The 22,138-nt window shown below is 42.2% G+C and overlaps 1 protein-coding gene across 2 annotated transcripts; it reads left to right on the forward strand.

Annotated features, from left to right (window-relative positions):
• Positions 1-325: 325 nt before the first annotated feature.
• On the forward strand, positions 326-14,857 carry NFIL3 (nuclear factor, interleukin 3 regulated). 2 transcript variants are annotated; one of them, XM_071424736.1, is made up of 2 exons: positions 326-463; positions 10,867-14,857. In XM_071424736.1, exon 2 carries the CDS (start codon positions 11,060-11,062, stop codon positions 12,431-12,433), a length of 1,374 nt encoding a protein of 457 aa, XP_071280837.1. In that variant the 5' UTR covers positions 326-463; positions 10,867-11,059; the 3' UTR covers positions 12,434-14,857. The 2 variants fall into 2 exon arrangements, with proteins under 2 accessions (XP_071280837.1, XP_071280838.1); XM_071424737.1 differs by lacking the exon at positions 326-463 and adding an exon at positions 2,125-2,250.
• Positions 14,858-22,138: the final 7,281 nt, after the last annotated feature.

A 22,138-nucleotide genomic window follows, 5' to 3' on the forward strand; every position in this document is an offset into this window, starting at 1 on the left:
CCCCAGCAGGCGGAGGCTGCGCGGAGCGAGCGCCCCCCAGCGCGCTGCGACCGCGCCGGTTACGTAAGCGCGGGCACCCCCGCGCCGCCCCCCGCCCCCGCCGGCGGTTATGCAATCGCAGCACACAGACCTACTGTACCGCGCCCCGCCCCGCGCCCCGCCCCGCCCCGCCCCCCAGCGCTCCCATTGATCCGCTCCCGGCGGCGCCCGGCGTCGATTGGCCGGTCGCGGCTGCCAGTCACGGCGCGGCGCGGCCGGCATGCGGGCTATGAGCCCCGCGCCGCGCAGCCCTGACCTACTAACACACATCCCTCCGCGCCGCCGCCGCGCGCTCCCGCCCGCCGCTCCGCCGCCGCCCGCACGGCGCGGCACTGCACCGCGCCCGCTCCGCTCCGCCGCCGCCCGCCTAACCCGAGGACCGGCGCGGGGCGAGGAATGCTCTGTGCTCCGCGGTGCGCTGCAGGTAGGAAGGAAGGCGCGCGTACAAAGTTGAGGCGCCCGCCCGGTGCTTCGCTCTAGCTTCGGGCGGGAGTCGGCTGCTGCTTATGGGGAGCCCAGCCGGCTCGGGCCGCCGCCGGGCGGGGAAGGGTCTGTCGGCAGCCCCGTTCTGCGCGGCTGCGGGCGGCTCGGCGGAGGGGTGGTGGCGCGGGAGGCAGCCCGGGAGCTGCCGGCCGACGGCTCTCGCTGTCGGGGCGTGCTCGTTCCTGGCGTGCCGCGCTGCCCCCGCCATGTCCTCGCAGCGAGCCCCGGGCAGCGCCGCCGGAGCGGTTCTCCCGCGTTGCATAATGTGCCGGTGGGGAGCGGAGCTGCCGCGGCGGACGCCGTGCGGGGCGGAGGGCTGGGTCCCGGGCAGCGCCCGCCGTGCCTCGGCCACGAAACCACCGGGAGCTGCTGCCGGAGCCCGCCGGCCAGAGCCAGTCCTCTCTCGGGTGGTGTAGGGGCATGTTGCCCGCGGGCAGTCGGGATCAATGGCAGCGGCCCGGGACTGGGGCTGTGCTTGTCTCAGCCAGCCCTTTCCGTCACTTTTGTCGCTGTTTTTTAGGCGCTGCGGGACCGATCGCATAATAGTTCCTGGAAATGTTGCATTATGTAACCACAAAATATGCTGGCAGCGGGGCTGGGAAGAGGGAGCTAATTATGCGATTTTATAATCTCCCTACAAAGAAACTAGGACAATTCGCCCCGAAAAAAAAGCCCCCCCAAACCTATAACTGTAACAGGTTTTGTTAAAGTGTGTTTATTAAGGGAAGTAGACAACTGGGTAAGTGGGGAGGCGAGGCGCGCTCGCCGGCTGCGTGCCGGGTGCCTTAAAACGAGATTTGTGTTGGGTCTATATTTAGCCCCTTCGCGTTTTAGCAATTGTGGCTTCATGTGCTATTTCTGGTCTTTTCTCCAGAGCCGTGCGTGTGTAAGACGTTCGAGGCATTTGCTCGGATTTTTAACTCTACGCCTTCGGAGGCGTTTTAGATCAGGCTGTATTTATTTTTTTAGGGAAGGCGTTTCGCCTAGACGCCGTGGCATCTCTCCGGTACGGAATTTCAGTGGGAAAAAAAAAGAAAAATAATTTTTAAAAAACCAACCGAACAAAACAACAGACCAAAACAAACCAAACGGGAACAGCTTAATTTAAGGAAGAAAGGCGCTTACGGGAGATCTCAGCCGCGCTGGAGGGGAGAGGCAGAGCCGTCCCGGCCGTGCCTTGACGGCCGCGGCGGGCTGGGGGCCAGGTGCCGCCGGCCCCCGCGGGGCAGCAGCGGAGCCGGGCTCCGGGGGCGGCCGCCGGTAGTAGGTCAGTGTGACAGAACCGATGGGCGGTGGAGCGGAGCGGGTGCGCGGAGCCCGACGAGTCCCTCCGCCTTCTCCTCCCTGAGGCTGGCGGGGGTCGCCGCTGCCTCCCTTCCCCGGCGGCCGACGGGGCGCGGCGGCGGCGGGCGAGCGAGGGCTGGGGGCGCTGGCGCTCCCCCTCAGCCCTTTGTTCTGGGCTGGGGCGGCGGCGGCGGCGGGGGGGGCGGCGGGCTGGCAGCACGGGGCCGAGCGGGCCGGGGCCATGCGCCGCCGGTCACGTAGGGGGCCGCGGGGCCGAGCCGGGCAGCCTTTGTGGCGGGCGCGGTGCGCGGCCGGCGGCGGGCGCCGTGTCCCCGCAGCTCGGCCCGCACCGCGCCCCGCGGAGCGTCCCCACCCCGCTGCCCATCACCCCCCCAGTCCCACCGTCGCCTGCAGGCAGGGATCGCCAGACAAAGGCCCTCGCAGGTAGGCACGAGCTGAGCGTTTTCTGTCGTTTCTTACGTAATGAACGACAACAACATCATAAAGGGGAGAAAAAAATCGTCATTGCCCAATTCTGTAATTTTTTTCCCAAGTCAGTTTGGCGTCGCAGTGGCTGTATGTCTTGTACTCTGGGACCAGCTCGTGCTGTGTCCTCGATAGGAGCATAGCTTGAAAGTTGCTGACGAAAACTTGCCTTTCAAGATGAGGCGATTTTTTTTTTATTTTTATTTTTTTTCATTTTTAATTACTAAAACGGTTCTCCAATACGTGAAACTAACATCACTGTGCTTCTGACCAAAACCTCCAGACAGAGTACCCCAGCCACAGGCTTTCTGTCCATTGAACCTGCTATATGGAGTAGCAGCAAAGTATTTAAAAATGTTTAAAAATATTTAAAAATGTATCCTCGGTAACTGCATAAACTTTTTTGCTTGCTACTTGATTGTCGGGGCCAAGTACAGCCTTGACAGTGAGGCTCTTTTGAAGTTACTGTTGTGTTAAAAACAACCCCCTTTTTTTTTGTTGTCCTTGTAACTTGAATGATTGCACTTAGTTTCGTTATGTTTGCTCCAGTGTGTATGTAACCTACTTTGAGTTATCTTTGCCCTCTTCAGTAATTAATTAAATCCCGAGCCTTGCTTGAAATATTGCTATGTGCATTGATTTTATGGTCCTTATTCAATCAACATGTTGACTTTGATGGGAAACTCGAATGAATAAGGATTTGGTGTTTTGGCCCAAAAACCTGATTTAAACCGACAAGTTCAAGGACTACTGAATAAGGATTGTTAATAACATTGGCACTAACAGTTGCTGTTATAAAAGTTCTCACTTTGTAGATGTCTTTGACTGTTAAAATGTTAATAAGTTTTAGAATATTCTGCTTCCACCTTAATTTACTTTATATTTTTAAATCGTGCTCCAGAGGACCCTTAACTAGCTTTCAAAATATCCAGCTTCCTGAATTTGCATCCAGAGTCTCAAGTCTCTGCTGTTTTGGTGGGGGTTGTTTTGCATTTTGTTTTGAGGTTTGGGGTGGGAATTTTTTTTCTTGTTTGTTTTTGAGAAACTGATGTGAAGGTGTCAAGAAGCTAAGAATCTTCCCATGGGCAATATGAACTTACATGACCTCCAAACAGCTTATCTCCTTCCTTAAGAAGGAACAGTATTTGCCTTGCTTTGGATGAAATTTGTAGAACATACAGACATTCTATCTATTGCAATAGAGTCAAAAGAGAGCCTGAGGAAGATCTCAGCACCATGCTGCTTTTTTCCAATCCTTTATCTTGAAATAAAACTCTTAAATAAAATAAACCTTTAACTCATTTTAAATTGACTTATTTTAACAAATAGTTATGCAAACTAGGCTTATGCAATAGTTTTTTTCCAGACGGCAATCTCACTGCTGTTATAACATCACTGTGATGCAATAATATGAACAATAAAATCCTCTGTTTGAGTCTTATTACACACTGTTAAGCAATGTATCTGACTCATCAGCTTAATTGACTCTTCTAGGTGACCTTGCCATGATCATTACAGCCAGTTATGAGATATAAATGTGCTTAGGCTATGTAATAGAAAAAAAATGCAAAGAGATGGCCAATTCCTGCAGTCCAATCTAAAAGAAAATGACAATTGATTTCTGTCTTAGTATTTTACAGTATTAAAGCCTTACCTTACAGTATTTGAAAACATTTTTTTTTGGTAGCTATAAGATAATGTAACTGTCTAATACTCATGATAAGTATGACTGTCAAAAACAAGATTGTGTAAACAAGGGAATACTTAGTCTTGACTAAAAATGTGGTAGAAGCAGTATTATTAAAAAATTATAAGGTAGATCTGAAATAAATCTAAAGCGATCTTAGATACCTTGTGGTTTTTCCTAATTCACTTGTTGAATTGGTCCTTGTCCAAAATAGCATACTATGAGATTGAATTTTGTGACATATATTAAATATATATTCTATTAGGAAAAATGCCTTATTTAGACATGGCTTTTTTCCCTTTCTTGAGTTGCTCCACCTTGGTGTAATTTTCAGTGTGTCCTGCAGTATTTGAATAATTAACCAGTTTTTGCTATAGAGGTGTCTGCACAACAGCTGACAATATAGATGCCAGTGCTGCAAGACTTCTCTTTGCAAGTGGAATGCAATCCAACAAAGAAAATAATGCTCAGCATGGGCAGTGGTCTGGACCATCTCACAGAATTGGAGCTCTAAAGATTGCTATTTCTCTGTTCTGTCTGCTGTGAGTGGTAGATAACAGCAATTTACAGCCAGTATTTATTTTATATATTTGCTTCAGTTATATAACAAGATGCATGTTTAGAGCATCAGCTGGGATTAATTGACATAATTCTGCTGCCTTTAAATAGAGCCATATAAATTTAGGTCAGCTGAAGGTCTGGTCCATGGTCGGCATTTTAAGAACACAGTTCAATAATAGAAAGCTATTTGTTGTCAGAATAATTAATATTTGATTTTGTGGGCTTTATTTTTTAATGGTTTGTAACTAAGGGAAACCTGAGATAGTATTTCCAGAAGACGGTTGCTATTAAGTTATAGATTTTCACAGTCTAGTTCTTCCTGCTGTCAAGTAGCTATTGAAATGAGAAACATACTGTTATAGTACTGTAACTTCAGTAACAGTTGTTTCTACTGAGGCTTTATTAAAATACTGGAAAGTGATATAGTATTATTAAATTGCATATTTACATGTGTATACTATATATTATATATATATGGAATTAAATATTTACCCAAGATATATTTATTTCCTCCTCAGTTTTAAATTTTTACCTGGTGCTATCAGTAATATTCTTAGATCTTGTTTTTCACCATTTGAACCAGAGCAATAAATAGCTTGTTTTGGGAAATGTGAACAGATCTGGGAGAATCATACTGTCTTCACAAGGAAATAAAAGAAAATGTGGGGCAAATTGGCATTTATTAGCTTCACTGACCTTTTCTGAATAACAGCTACCCTTAATGTATGTTTTGTGCTCTCCAAGTAGAAATTTTATTTTTGTATTTTACCTTCAGTAAGCAGGCCATACTTTAATGAGTTAATTTGTAGTTCTTAAGATAAATTGTAACTTAAGTAATTTTTCTAACAAAGAAAGCCTTTTGTAAAAATTACATATGACATCAGCTTTCTGTGTACAACGTGGAGTTGGGTAATATGAATTTGCAATAGTATTACAAGTTCCATGATAATCTTACTTACTTTTTCCTTAAATTTGATTTAACAGTGTCATAATAAATGATTTCTGATGTGTCCGATGGAATATATTTTGTGGACATATTCAATTTTTTTTCTCTTCAATGACGCGATCAACATTTTAGCAAAAGTGGGTCATCTTGTACAAAGTTATCATCATCAGTGTTCCACTGACCTAATTACACACTGGTCCTGAAACAGTAAGCACTTAGGATGTCCATAAAGGAAAAGGAAACTGCATACAGGAGCAATACTTCTGCATTTCTTCATGCTGTTGCCACATATTCATGGTCCTTATGCATATTACTACATAACAGCAGAAATTGGTGGCGATATTCCTATTGTAAATGCTCTTCCCCTTTGTGACTGTGGATAACCTGTCCATCATAGCATAAAATGCAGTCACCTAGGTTTTCTCAAAAAGTTTTAATGTCATTTGTTCATCGTTGTCTAGACCCTCTGGCCCACAAATCTGTCCCAGGGATATGACTATTTCAGTGTATCCAGCATTAAAGCTTTTCTTCAACAGGACCATGAACTCACAAACTGTTACAGGTAATGGGCAAGAAGAAGTATGTTGAAAGAGTTCAGTGAAGATCGGAAATACCCTGGATTTCTGAATTATGATAGTGATAATGATAGGTGCAGAGTTTCATGGCATAATTTTTGTCCATGGAAAGCAGTAGAGGTAGAGTATCTCCAAAATTTTTCAGCAGTGTTTAAGGAGGCTGTGCATGCACCACCTGAGCTTAAATTCAGCTTCCTGTCCCATGTGTGTGATGAGAATGATATTTTTTCTATACCTCATAAAAGTATTGAGATAGATAGCATCTGGTTTTGGAATACTTTGAAGATAAAGTGCAAAATATATCTTTCAATTTTCCAAAATTTGGATGGCAAACTGGTAACTTTTGAATCTATGAACAGTTGCTGTAGTAGTTTATCTGGTATGCAGCCAGATTTTCTAAATTGATAGACTGGGGCAGAAAGGTGGCAGTAATATAATTAAAGATACCTATGCAAAACATGGAAAACATCAACTAAAAATAAGCAGGGACATTAAGATGAGCATAATTGTTTTTCTAGAGTGTGCCATATAGTGGCGGTGATGATAGAGGCGTGTTAGAGGCATGTCTTTTTTCCTAAAACAAAAGAAGCTATATGTAAATGTTATTTTCTTCCATTTTTAAGGACTGATACATATTCCTTTTGTGGACACAATGATACAAAACTGAATTGTGTTTGAGTGTCCAATGCTAGAAATGGGATTTCATTTAGTGTGATAGAATCACTATCGAAATGCTAGAGCTGTACAAGTAAACAGTCATTTTATCCTAGGATATGTTTGAAAAATTATGCTTGGAAATAGCTTGAATTATTTTGCTAAATATAAATGAAAGCATGCAGTTACTCTATGGAGAAGCTTAGGTACATGAGGAGGCTGCCATACATTCTTTAAAACAGTAATTATTTATGTAACTAAATAACACAGAAGAGAGCAAGCTTGTGGTCTTGTCCTCCAAACTTTGAGACCTTTCCATTATTACAGTGTGAATATGTAAATCCCCAGGATCAGATCTTGAATGTGCCATGTTGTCACTTCAGTATTTTTTGAAGTCCCATAATTTTTGTGATTTCTGCGTGCATAATTTTTTGCTTCAATAGCATGAGTCCTATACAACAGTCTCATTAATTCTTGGATCTGTGATTGTATTCTGCTTCTGCTGAAGTCAATGGCAAAATTGCTGGGGGAGCAAAACTGGCTTTGTAATTAAGTTAATAGGGTCGAGTGTTATTATGTTGTAGAATTGGCACTCAATGCCATTAACATCAACCAACCAAATGTTGGTTTTATAACACTTTATGAGGGAGTGATAAAGCAATTGAAAAATTAATCATAAGGGAAAATATTGGAATTTGAAATGTAGTCAGAGGAATCATTACAGTTCATTAATTTATGTTTAAATACTCATGTTTTCCAATGGAATTATAAAATGCAAGTGAAGTGAAGGGAAATGGCTGGTTCCATTGAAGGCATGTTGCCATTATCATCAGATGGAATTTAATTTGTTTACAGATTTCAGCATTGGGCCGATCCACATGAAGAAGTATTATTAAACAAGGGTTTTGACTCCTGTTTGTAAAACCACAGTTCCAGTCACCATAATAAAAGTGCTCAAGAAATACAGAAAGGGTTAAAGATCTTTTGTTGCTTGGTTTATTCACAAAAGTCATGGCATTAGGTGTAACTGCATAAATAGCAAACCTGTATGACTGTGTCAGTGGGTTATATGTCTGTCTTGACAGCTTTACTGATGGACTCTGGCAGAGAGCAAAGTTGAATATTGCATGCAAAAACATGGTCATTTTGATACATGCTTAATATTTGCTGTGGATTGCATGCTACTTACATTCTGTCTGTTTGTGCCAGGAACAATGTGTACAGGAGGGAGACTGGCCAAAACAGGAGTTAACAGTGCTACAGTGAGCAGATTGGGCCATTCCAGAGTACAGTCTGCAGATGTCCCATGGAACAAGGGACATAAACTCTGCAGCTGGTTGGGCTAAGTTCAGCTCAGTGCCAGTCTTAGGCTTGCAGGAGGATAGTCGGACATGCAGTTGAGTTTTTATCTATCAATACGGTCATATTGATGAACTATGTCATTAGTCTACATTCACTTAGGGAAAAAACAACCCACAATCCAGAAACTTTTTTGCCAATTATTATTACTATTATTAGTATTTTTCCTAGACCACAGTGTTGGACCAACACTGAAGTGGAACAGCTTTGAGCTGGAGACCATACTGATAGACACAGTCCAAATTCTTACGCTGATACAGTCTTGTTCAAGACTAAACATTGCTTTTATATCCCATGGAAATAAAAGATGGGAAGATTATGAGTGGAAAAAAAAAAGTATTTAATCAGTGTAGGTATGGTTTTGTTCTTCTAAAATATCCAGGGATTCTATAAGTACTTTCTTGCTTATGCTACCATTTCAAGTAAGTGTAGATGTTTTAGGCTATATGGCACATATATATATATGTGTGGTAATAATAATGATGACATATGCATATTAGTGTGTGTTTTCTGGGAGAACAAATATTTTGAGTGTAGCTCTCTGGTATTGTTAAATTCAGTAAGAGCTATGAACTGATAAAGACATGAAATTTCACAAAAGTTTTGAGCACTTTTTGCTTAGGTGAGAGTTGGCTTAAATATATACTAAGAGACAAGTAATGATTTCATAGGTATTGAGTACATGATACAATTTCCTGCTGTGTGTTGTGGAATGTGTGTGCTACTGGTACAGGTGAATACAGTGATAGTAGTGGATCAGGACAATTACAGATCAGTTACTGTGTAATCGCAGTTCTACAGGATAATGAAATTAAATCTCAGTATTCTATTAGTGTAAAATGATGCTACAGAGACTGAATATTCTACAAATGTGACAAAAGGTCAAGTGGCCTTGTCTTCTCTCTTTTTTTGTTGTTTTAAAGTTTCAGCGATGATTTTTTTTAAGTGCTGAGTTACACTACGTTTAAAATTATATACATATTAATTAAATAATTGATTCCCTGAATCAGTGAAGTGGACAAAATGTCTATACACCTACTTCAGCAAATCAAACTGTACTGAAAATTTGGAGAAACAGATGTTGCTTTGCTGTAGGGTTCATTTTTATTTTTAAACCTGATCCAGCTCCTTTAGTCTTGACAGAAAGCTCCCTTTTGACTCCACTTGAAATTTTGGATCAGGGTCTAACTATGTAACTGTTTGTGTATTAGAGGTACATTTCTTTTCAAACATGACAATATGTGGTGCTGCTTTTGCACTAAAATATTAGATGATGTCTTTGGTGTGGTAGGTGTCTAACTCTTTTTTTCATTAGGGCTGTATTATCAAAGACAAATAGTTACATGTCAGTAATTAACCACGGATTTTAGGAAATTCTACTTAGTTGTTCTATTAAATGTGTTAATTTTTTCATGACAGGAGAATTGGCATGGTTTGATGGAACAGAACCCAGCTTGAAACCTTAGTCTCATTCTACTTTGCCTTCTGGAAAAGACAAGAAAAACTGGCAGAATACAATTAATTAATTCTTTTATAACTTTCTTGACTGATAATGTTAAAATTAGTTTCATCAGTCATTGTAAAAACATTCCCAGTAAATAGAGACATTAATCTGAAGTGGTTGTTTATTTAATTTTTTTTGGTTTTTTTTTGTTTTCTGGTCATACAGGCAAGAATGATAGCTGACTTGATAGTCAGTTCTACAAAAGCACTTGGCATACTACATTCTTTTGACCAGGAACATGATTGACTGTAGAAAATTATATACTGAGAAGCTGTGTCTAAGATCAAGACCAAGTGATCTTAGCATTTTTGCATTGAAAGGCACTAAATAAAACAAAAGCCAATATAAACTCTTTAAGTTCAAATTTAATGATTAAAATGTCTGAAGCTAAGGGTTAAGCTAATTTTTATTTGTTAATGGTAACACTTCTGGGTCTTAACTTTTACTTCAATGTGAATACTGTTTCCTGGAGGTGTACATGCCTCAATGGTATTAAACTTAACTTCGACATATTACGACTATTTGTCAAATGCAAATTTTTAATTAAATGTTATTTCTCTAATGTGTTTTTCAATATGGATTTTAACATTTTCTTTGTAAGATACTAAAAAATTACATAGTTTTTAAAAAATATTTTTTAGTTAGGTACTTTCCCAAATTATGAGCGTGAACTTGCTAGTCAGAATTAATATGATGGATACAAACACTTATATATATATTTATATTTATAGGATTCAAAAGCAGCAATTAAATGCATAATAGATAAGCATTGGATGATGGATAATGGTGGTATTTTAAGACAATAGAAAACACTCCTTCTTCTCTAAATCAGCTTATGCTATTTTTAATCCTTGAAGGACCCAAATATATAGCATTTCTAAGTCATATACCACAGCTGTTTTCAGAAGAGATGCTTTAATGTGGAGCAGGATACTTTGCAGTGCTGCTCATCATCAGCATGCTTTGTGTCCTGCAGTTTAGTGTTGTAAGGTTTTAGTTTGGCCAGTGACGTCATGGAAGGTTCTGTGACAGCATTACTGTGGGGTCAAAACTCAAATGTTTTTTAATTGATTCTTCCTTGGATCATATAATATTTGTTTTGGAAACAAATCTGCTAACTCTAGGTGTCATGAAATTTAGAATATCAGTAGTTTCAGTGTTGAGCTGTGTTCATATCACAGCAGGCTTAATGAACTAAATTCTTGTATAAAATATTTGTCAATAGCTACTTCTGTGTGTTTTGATCCAGCAATTCCTAAATAGTAATAAAATTCTCTATTTATTTCAGGCTTTTAAGAAGATTCCCATTGAATCTGCTAAGAAAATTGGTTCTAGACAGACATTTCTGTCTGAGATTATGAAAGAAAAGGAAGAATGTGTGTGGATTTAAAATTTCTTTATCAATCAAGTTGTGGAGTGAGAAGTACTGGGGAGATAGCTTGCTCTGTTGCTTATTGTAGATCTTCTACAAATTGTTTCTGATGCAGCTGAGAAAAATGCAGACCCTTAAAAAGGAGCATGGACCTGTTGACACAAGTAGCAATGTGGACAAAATCATGGTACTTAAGTCGACCTTAGCAGAAGTATCTGAAGAATTGTCTACAAATGAAGATATACTACTTACTGAAGCAAGTAGTGGAAAGAGCAAATCTTCAGCTTGCCGGAGAAAGCGAGAATTCATTCCAGATGAAAAGAAAGATGCTATGTATTGGGAGAAAAGGCGGAAAAATAATGAAGCTGCCAAAAGATCTCGTGAAAAGCGACGACTGAATGACCTTGTCTTAGAGAACAAACTAATTGCACTGGGAGAAGAGAATGCCACTTTAAAGGCAGAGCTGCTTTCATTGAAGTTAAAGTTTGGTTTAATTAGTTCTGCAGCCTATGCCCAAGAGATACAGAAACTCAGTAGCTCAACAACTGTGTATTTTCAAGATTATCAGAGTTCCAAATCAAATATTAACTCATTTGTAGATGAACATGAACCATCTATAGTTGGTAGCAGTTGTATTTCTGTCATTAAACATTCTCCTCAAAGTTCAATGTCTGATGTATCTGAAACATCAACTGTAGAGCATACCCAACCAAATCGTATACAAAACAACTGTAGAAGTCCCGAAAATAAGTTCCAGATTATAAAGCAGGAGCCCATGGAATTAGAGAGAGAACCAAGAGATGACAGAGGTTCATATAAAGCATCCATATATCCAAACTACATGGGAGCTACCTTTAATGTGTACTCACATTCTCCTCCTCTCTTGCAAGTTAATAGGTCCTCCAGTAATTCCCCGAGAACGTCAGAAACTGATGATGGTGTAGTTGGAAAGTCATCTGATGGAGAAGATGAACAGCAGGTTCCTAAGGGTCCAATTCATTCCCCAGTTGAGCATAAAAATGTTCATGCAACAGTTAAAGTTCCAGAAGTGAATTCTTCAGCTTTGCCTCACAAGCTCCGAATCAAAGCCAAAGCCATGCAAGTTAAAGTGGAAGCAATGGATAATGACTATGATGCAACACAGAAGTTGTCGTCACCCATTGACATGTCCTCAAAAAGACATTTTGAGCTTGAAAAACATGGTGCGCAAAACTTGGTGCATTCTTCTCACACTCCTTTCTCGGTTCAAGTGACTAATATCCAAGACTGGTCACTTAAACCAGAACTCTGGCATCAGAAGGAACTCAACGTTAAAATTCAGAGTGGTTGCAAAACTGGAGTTGTTGAAATAAAAGACAATATCTACAATGTCTCTGAGTCAGAGAATCTCTATTTGAAGCAGGGCATAGCAAACTTATCTGCAGAGGTTGCTTCACTTAAAAGACTTATAACTACACAAATCTCTGCATCAGACTCTGGTTAATTTACTACTGAAAAAAGGCTTATTGTTTCAAAGGATGTCATTTGCAGTAGATCAATATGTTTTGTATGATGCTGAATTTTCACTGGACTTGTGATGTCATTTCACTGTAATGTTCACATAATGTCTGATTGGTGTCTTTTTGTGCACAAATTATTATGAAGACTAGGTTGTGCTATGATCACTATGCCTTGAGTATAGTCAAGTAGCCTGTACAAAGGCTGTATATAGTGGACTTTAAATTCTTTTTGTTCTACTACAAAGCGTGCAAGTTACCAGTTACAATAAAATATTGGTGACAAACATAGAACATCTACTCCAGTTCAGTTGATTTTATGAACTTGTAAATAAGTTGTTAATTAAAAACTGGGTTTTTTCTTACACTGTGCTCAACTTCACTTACATTTTTGGTTTTTGCAGCCTAACAACCAAATTACAATTTACAACATGTGTAATCCTTCTGGCCACCTTTTTCCTTAACATGTTTTTTAGAAGAGAAGTAAAGTGAATATTTATAAATGAAACAGTACCAATTTATAGCCTTAGCCTTCTTTAACTTATTTCTTAGTAGAAATTAACCAAAAGCCCTGCAAATTCTAACCCAGTAACTAATATCAACAACCTTTTTTTTTCTCCTTCAATCTCAAATGAGACAGTAATGAGTTTCCTGAATGTTTTAGTGTGACAAACAATTTTTCAATATTATAACTTAGTGTTTTAGGTGAAATTAGTTAAGTCAGATTTTGTGCATCTGCAAAGTTTTCAGAGCCTTGCAGTGACACAATTGGACAGCACCATCTCTGCCAAGGGGTGGCTTGCATCAGCAAGGGGTGCAGGCATGGAAAGTCAATCCCTCTTGCATACCAGCATTCTGTCCATGGCAGACCATGGGCCACCTGTACATGAAGTATAAGGCTACTGGATTTGTAAACTCTGAGCTCAGCTAGGTAAATACTTACACAAAGGCTAGGCAATAGCAGTTGCAGAGTTAAAGATCATCTGCTATTTTCGTTCCCAGAATGGGACATAATGCAATTATGCATGAAGTAAGTCTTGCCAGCAATTTGTTCCTGGTTTCAATGGCTTAATTAACTGAACTGGAATACCTTGGCTTGCTAAAGGGCATTTTGCAAGAGCTTCTCAGATGTAAAATAGAGGCTGCGTGAAGAACTGCACAATCTAGACACTGCTAGCCCCTTACAACTTATGCAGATGATGAGTTCTTCACTTGATGACTGGACAGGGCTGTGGTGCTCTTTGTCTTTCAGAAGAGCCATTGAACCATGAAGTCTAGAATTGGATCACATATCCTTGGTTCGGCTTACCAAAATCTTTCATTTTAAAACTAAAATTAATTCATAAACAGAGCATAAACTTGGCAGAGGTTCTTTTCATGATACTTCCCCCTTCTTTTAATGTACTAATAAATCAGACTAACAAATAAGCTTTTTCTGAAAAGGCTTTTTATTAATTGCCATACTGTATAATGAATTGAACCTTTCCATAGGCTTAAAATACTAATTAACAAAACAATATGTAGGTATTGTTTTTTTAAATTAATACTTGACTTGAGTGAGAGGAAGTTTGTCAATTTTTTGGGGATATGAAGAGGAGTCTGAGTCACTCCTGATAGCTCTGAAGCTTGGTCCAGCAGTCAAGGCAATGGCAGAACTCCCTGATGTCAGTGAGGACAGGATTTGATTCTGTGCCTTTTCAGGAACTGATGATTCAGTTGTGTTCTGGGAGGACCTTCGCACAGAAATCACTGGTACTTTCTGAGCTTTTTTGAGCCTTCTAACTGCTGTGCTGTATTTGTGGCATTCAGAGTTGATAAACTGCTATTCTTTTTTCATGCCTTAATAATACAATAGACCCCATAGCTGGGCTCTGTATGTATTTGGTAATTAACATAGATGACATTTCAATGTTACTGAAAATAAGCTCAGGATTATTGCATGAAATGTAAAAATTTGCATTGAATGATGGGGATATGAAACATGAGGCAGTTATGGCTACTGTCTCCTTGCTTGCTAAGTATCTTCTGTAAGCAACAATAAAATTCTTTAAATATTTTGCATATTATTTATCACATGTAATGTGTTCAAGGAGAGGACTTAAAACTCTCAGTGTTGCCATCAGTGTAAGCCTAGATCTATTGGGTTTTTTTCCATTTCTTGTTAGAATTGTTTGTCATAATGGAAGAATGTTGTCCTCTTTCTAGCTCATTATATATTTTGTGTATCTGTTTTGTGCAATTAATACTTAACAGTAATGATGTAGTTAATTTGTTGAAGGATGTCATTGCAAGAAAGTTATAGCATGGAGCTTAGGAGCACAATCAGATGTTATTTATACTCCCTTTATACCTTAGTGTTATGCTTCATTTGAAGAAAGAAATAAATAATTTGTCTTTTGTTCAAAACCAAATCTAACCTACCATATGCTTTTCTATTATGTTCATCATCATAGTCCAACACAGGGGCATTAATTTTGGTTGATGACCGATCTTCCTGAGCTGAAGTTGCTGTTTTTCCATCTAATACTTGGAATATCTTTCACATACCTATTAAAGGTACAAACTGCAAGAGTGTGGGTGGTACATGCAAAGCCCCATTATTGGCTACAGCTGCCGACTCTCAGCTGCTCAATTGCAGTAGCTGTTGTGTAGGTGGCCTCCTCATGCAGAGCCCTCACCCTGCTTGCCCATCTTTAGCCTGCTTCCCCTCGGGATGTGAAATGGGAGAGATGGAGTGTCAGTCGCCCTGTGGGGGTGGGGAGGGAGAGAGTGCAGCGGGACTGCCCTGCTCCAGCCTTCAGCTGGTACACAGTTATTTAAGTGGATGACATGACAGCTGTGCTCTTCCAACCTGCCTTCCTTGCACTGCAGGGAGCATGATCAGCTTCCATGGAAAAAGTATCCCTGGCCGGCCATCTAGTCTCTCAATGGGACATCAGAAGGTTGGTTTTGAGCACAAAATGGACTTTATCTAAGTGTGAATAAACTGGCAAAGCATCCTCTAACTTTCAAAAATTGTTGTAAACTCAGCAATTGACAAAACAACATGAAACATGGCAAAAGGGGAATCTTTCTCATTTTACTGTCTTCAATTACAAATGTTAAGGAAGGCCACATACAGAAACTGGTAATTCTGAGACTTCTCAGGATAAATTCTCTTTAATGATAATTGTTAGTGTGAAGGGCTTCATGAAAAGTAAGAGAAGTCCAAAACATGACTTGATTAGCAAGGTAAACTTTTTCCTAGTGATATTGACTGGTGGCTAATTACCAAAGCAAAGTGTGAATACAGCTCGTTCATTAAATTTGCCTTAATTGGGTATAAACACAGTAATATAGCCCCATGTTCTATCTATCAATGCCAATATATGCCCATACATAAACTGAGTCCAAACATTATGATTTTCCGAGTACTCTCAAATTTCTATCTTCAGTAAAACTTGCGTATTGCATGGGATATATTTAAACTTTATTAATATTCTGTACAGCCCAATATGCCCTTGTTCAAGAATAGGAGACAGGTGACTGACAATTCCTGATTATTCTTCTCTTGTTATTTTCTCCCTAATGTCTATTTGAGTAGTTTATGAAACCAAAACCACATCTGTGCATCTTAAATGCAAAATTGTGCAATAAACACATTCCTGAAGTTTGGTTAAAACAACTGCTAAAAATCTTTTCTACTTGCTAGTACATGAATATGCTGTTGAAAATTGTATATAGTGAATTTAGCAAGCAACTCTGAGAATACAATTAATATGGCCTTTATTATTACCTTATTGTTTGAAAAAATACTTTGATAGCTAATTGCACAATACAAGATTGGTAACTACAAGAATGCAACAAAAGAATTTTTGGTATTTCTTGCATAAGAACGAGTAACATATCGTTCCATTTCAGTGCCAGATCAAAAGTTAAAAACACCAGGCAGAATCCTAGGGCTTTTAATTCAGTGTTAAATTCTACTTCCCTTGATGAAATAGACTTTTTCTGTGTACAATAAGGGACTCACTCAAAAGAAGTAACATTGCCAGGATACACACTTTATAAGTTTCCTCCTGGCACAAGCTACTGATTGTTCTATCTGTAAGGCTAGCTCTCATGACAAAATAGTGATATATAAGTCACTTAATACATATTACTGGAACTGTAGAGAAATTCCTCACTACAAAACAGAAGGTACCCAGATACTCAACTATTATTTATTCAATGACAGCTCGAGAAGGTCTTGGTGAATTAGGAGCAAAAGGTCAGAGAAGAGGCACAGTATTTATTTGCTTGGAAGAGAAAATGTCAAAAGACATTTGGTTTCAGGACTCCAAAAAATAGTGGGAATGCTTCTATGCTTTTTATTAGTTGACCAGCTATTACCCAAGTACTGATCACAATGCTGTCACTAGAGTTATAGTAATTCCCTCTGAAACACTGTCGAGGTCCACAGGATTACAAACAGAAGTGCCTGGGAAGAGCACAGGGCATGGGACTTTGCCATGATTTGATGTGGGTTTGTCTCCAGCATGCAAGCATCCTCCCCGCTTCTAGTGCATCTGAAAGAGACCGTATCTGAAAAAGCCTGCATCAGTCCAAACATTCTGAGGAAGCTAAATGGCTGTCTAATACTACCAACATTCAGATAACAAGGTCAATATTTCCTCCACCATCCCTCAGTCCCCTGACAAGTCAATGCACAACTCAAAACATTAGCCAGCTGTTAGACCTTTTCATGTTCTTCAGATTCTTAGATGTGCAAGTGGGCATCTCACTTAATGACTTAGACATATAAAACAATCAGGCTACCCCGCTATCTGTATGTGCCAGCGTTGGTATCCATTATGGTATGATGCTAAACAAGCTTCTAACAATCTGGACTTCCAAAAATTCTCTTAAATTTGGTATATAAATTTACTGAGAACATAATGCATTCATTTCCATGGCAGTTCTGTTATGAAACCTTGAAAGATGAGACATTAATGCTTTGTATAAAAATCAGAAAATATCAAAGCATTTACCGTACCAAATATGGTAAAATGCAATGACCTTCATTGTAGCAGAACACTGTTTTCTTTTCTCTGTGTTCTTGACAGTATAGACATGAATAGATAATACATGTGCTCTGCAAAAGACTTGGTGGCATATGTTCTATAAAAGCCTCACGGTTAAAAATGTGAACAAGCAAACATAAATATTTGTGTAAGCAAAACTATATTGGACAAGTGACAATAACAGACAACATATATGAACTATCAGTATTGCATGGGACTAGAAGGAACTGTTACATTTTCTCATTTTCTGTAATGAGATTACTTAAGCAGTAAATTCTTAGCTTTTTCTTTAAAGAATATTTATGTCACTGAAAATAAATGAAGAGGAAAAACACCAGTTATTTGATGGTATTGACAGGTATCAGAATGGGATATCTCAAGTTGTCAGGGACCTACAATGATAATTTAGCCCCACTCCCTCACCATTTCAGGGCTAACCAGAAGTTAAAGCCCTTCATGTAGGGCATTGTCCAAATGCCTCCTTTTAAGGCACTGGCAGGCAGGGAGCTTGTTTCAGTGTCTGACCACACTCTCTAAAGAAATATTTTCTTAAGTCCAGTCTGAACCTCTCTTGATGTAGCTTTGAAGTATTCCCACATGTCCTGTCACTGGATTGCAGGGAGAAGAGATTAGCAAACCCTCTCCACTTTCCCTCCTCAGGAAGGTGTAGAGAGCAGTGAAGTCACCCCTCAGCCTCTTTCTCTCCAAACTAGACAAAAACAAAGCTTTCAGCTGCTTGGCATCCATCTGGCACAGGTAGGCTCTCTCTGAGCAGAGCAGAAATACCAGCACCGAGGCTAGATCTGGACCAGCGGAGGAAAAGGGTGTCTTGTCAGCAGTGGCTGCTCCCCTGCTGTGCAGCCTGATGCATGTGCCAGTCTGGCATTGTCCCTTCCCAGGGGCTGGACTTTACATTTCCCCTTCATGAACTTCTAGGGGCTCCTGCCTTGGCAGGGTATGCCCCTGGGTGACACAGAGAGCAGCACCAAGGCGTGACTCCAGGCAGGGCAGGGAATTGGTCACGGCCGTAGCGAGGCTGCACTGGGCAGCACAGGCTGACAGGAGAGCAGAGAACCAGGATGTGGGGGCAGGGGCTGGTACTGGAGAGCTCATGAGTGGCCTGGGGTGATAGGCTGTGGGGCACAAACCTGGAGACCCCCCTGCTGGAAATATCTGCCCTGGGGCTGGCTGCAGCAATGGGCCTGTAGCTGGCCATTCATTACATGTCTGATGGGAGAATAAAAAGGAGAGAAATGGCACCTGTACTGTTTGTAACGTCAAGACTTTTTTTGAGTTTCCATGCATTGATTTTATTTGGATAGCTGGATATGGGGGACTGGGAGCCCTAGAGGGTTGGTGCATGCCCCAGCTGGTGGCTAACCCCTGAGGCATCCTTCTAAGTCACAGATGCAGGGGTGGCTGAAGAGTCCCCAGGGCCACTTGCCTGCCTCTTCAGAGGTCACCATGGCCCCTCAGGAGAGGGGTCACTGCCCTGTCTGGAAGTGGAGACCCAGGAACAGGCTCCTCTGGCTCCTCCTGGGGCTCTTCTTGCTCCAGCAGTGATGGTAATGGGTACAGAGGGGTAGCTTCTGAAATCCGCATCCATGGCAGGGGAGGCGGTGTTGGGCACCTCATCCATGGTGCATCTTGCAGGGCTGTCAGAAGGGCTGGGACCTGGGCAGGGAGGTAGGGCTGGTGTGTGAGCAGACGACAGGCCTCCCTGCTGCACTGTTGCACAGCCACACGGATAAGCTGTCGCACAAATGTCGCCGCATGGTTTTGGAGGGAGACCCCCAGCATCTGGACCAGCTGGTCTTCATCAATTCCATGGCTGGTCAGGATGTCCAGGACACTGTCCTCCACGAGGTCTGCCTCCATCCAGTTGTTCCTGAAGATCTGCCTCAGCCTCAGTCGGACCCAGAGCACTAGGGTTTCTAGGAGGCATGGATGGTCCCGGAAAAGTACCATCCATTCCCCAGGCTGGAGGCTGCCCACGGGATGCCTGGGCACTCCTTCTGCAGACCATGTTTGGGATGCTCCAGAGAAATGGATGTCAGGGTATCTGGGGTCTCCTCTCGCCTGGTGGACAATGATGGATGGTGTCTCAGATAATGTAATTACATGCTCCATGTAGTCGTTTTCTGTCTCCATGGAGTGCAGGATGGATAGAATCCTCCTCTTGCAGAGGGGGCACTTGGGTGTGTTCTCTGCCCACTGCAGGATGCAGGTGTAACAGAACTGGTGCAGGCAGGGAAATATGTAGCTGATCTCCTTCAAGCTGTCCAGGCAGATGGGACAACAGCTGTCCATCTCTGTGGCCATGCTCTTCTCTGCAGTGGCCTGAGGGGAACTGGGGTTATGAGTTGTCCCTTTCACCAGCATCGTATCGGCAAGTTTCACTCTAGAAGGGGAAGAAGAACTACGGCTATTGCCTGGACCCAGAAAGAGTGATAGAAATGCCCTGGTCCTCAGGAAGGAAAACATCTCAGCTCCCCAGTAGGTTTCACCTCCCAGCTCACCTCTGCTGCTGCAAGTGCACCTCCTGGGTGCAGATGTCCCAGATGCCTAAACCTGGCAGTGAGGGGGAAAATCCTTCAATGGCTCTGGAGTTGAACACAGAGAGCTGCAACAAACAACTCTCCTTGCACAATGACAACTCCAAAGACCTCACTCAGCACTCCAAACCTTGCAAAATGCACAGGAGGAGTAACAGATCGATAGAATGATTTGGGTTGGACAGGGACCTTCATGATCATCTGGTTCCAACCCTCCTGCCATAGTCAGGGCACCTTCAGCTAGAACAGCTTACCCAGAGCCCCATCCAACCTGGTCTTGAGCAGCTCCAGGGACAATATCCACAGCATTCACAACTTCCCTAGGCAACCTGTTCCAGTGCCACATCACACCCTCACCTTCCTAATATCTAATCTAAACCTACTCTCTTTCATTTTGAACCCATTCCACCTTGTCCTGTTGCTAAATGGCCTTGTAAATAGTCTTGCCTCATCTTTGGTATAGGCTCCCTTCAGGTACTGAAAGGCTGTGATAATCACTTCAAAGCCACATCTTTTCCAGGCCAATCTATCCCAATTCCCTCAGCTTTTCCTCATAGGTGAAGTGCTCCATCCCTCAAATCATCCTGGTGGCCTCCTCTGGAGTCACTCCAACAGTTCCATGTCCTCCATGTGCTGGGACCCCAGAGCTGGATGCAGGGTTCCAGGTGGGCTCTCACCAGAGCAGAGCAGAGGGGCAGAATCCCCTCCCTGGCCCTGCTGCCCACGCTGCTCTGGATGCAGCCCAGGACACGTTTGGCTCTCTGGGCTGGGAGTGCCCATGGCTGGGTCATGTCCAGCCTCTCACCCACCAGCAGCCCCAAATCCTTCTCCCCAGGACTGCTCTCCATCTGTTCATCCTCAGCCTGTGTTGATACTGGGGTTTGTCCTGACCCAGTTGCAGCACCTTGTACTTGGTCTTGTTAAACCTCATGAGTTTCCTGTGGGCCCACTCCATGAGCCTGTCTAGGTCTCCCTGGATGGCATCCTCTCCTTCAGATGTGTCTGGGCATGAGCTGGCTGGGTGAAACTGGGTGCCCAGCTGTAAGCAGTGAGGGATGCTGGGTCACAATCCATCCATCAAGAGCATCACAATCCATCTCCGGGTGATATCACAATGGGTCATCAACACCATGGTACACCGTCTCAGAACATGCATCTGGGGTTACCTCTACACCAAGATGGGAACTTCATTCCCCATCTTGTCATCTTATTTTCACACTGGTGTTACAAGACAGTCAGTTACACTGAGGCCTTGGCTGTGCCTCCCCAGAGTCCTGCCAGTTTGCTCTGGCCATGACAAACATCTCCAGGCACATGAAGCATGAGGGCTCAGTCAGCAACAACTTGTGCCTTCCTGGGAGGCTGCAGGACAAAGTCCCACGGGCTCTCCACACACTCCACAGTGCTGGCCACCCCTTTGGTCTCTCCTGCTTTCTCCCATGATGCATCACAGGCAGCATTCGCCTTGCTCTGGCATTTGTTCTTCTACCTTTGTTCTCTAGCTGGAAGGAACTAGGGTGATTCCCTCTGCTCAGCATGCGTCAGACCTCATCCAGGCACTCCGTCCTCTTCGGGGTCCTGGAGGCAGATTGACAAATAAGATAGGCTCCATCCTTTAAAGTAAGAATGCTCTGTGAAGCCACGGCTGGTTCAACATGGAGCAGACAAGGTGTTGGGATATCTCACAGCACAACCCAGTGTTTCTAAGGATGGGGACATCCCATATCAAAAGAGTGGGAACAGATTCATGGGAGGGTGAGAGATGGTGGCATCTACTGAAACTAGAGAGTTTCAAACTGGAATAAAAACAAAGGAAAAAGGAGTAAAAACAAAATTGCTGTAAGAATTATGAAGCACTGAAGTGAGTTGCCCAGGTCTTCAAATCCTGAGTGGCCATAACCCAGAACACAACAGTCACAAGCCTGTGAACGGATGCTGGCTGAAGTCCTGGAAGAGAAAGCACTGACAGTAGGAAACACAGCAAAGGAGCAACAGCTTTGAGAAGTTTTTTACTTTCTAGTTGCATTTTGGTTGAGCATTCTATTATCTCCTAATTTTTAATTAGAGACTCATCTAGTCCCATTGCCTGATCACA

The sequence above is a fragment of the Agelaius tricolor genome, unplaced genomic scaffold, assembly GCF_023055355.1.
Source record: "Agelaius tricolor isolate 1412-34295 unplaced genomic scaffold, bAgeTri1.0.p SCAF_4, whole genome shotgun sequence".
Taxonomy (NCBI): Eukaryota; Metazoa; Chordata; class Aves; order Passeriformes; family Icteridae; genus Agelaius; species Agelaius tricolor.

What these genes read in the sequence shown, in the direction of transcription:
- NFIL3 (XM_071424736.1), top strand. Translation starts at nt 11,060, where the DNA reads ATGCAGCTGAGAAAAATGCAGACCCTTAAAAAGGAGCATGGACCTGTT.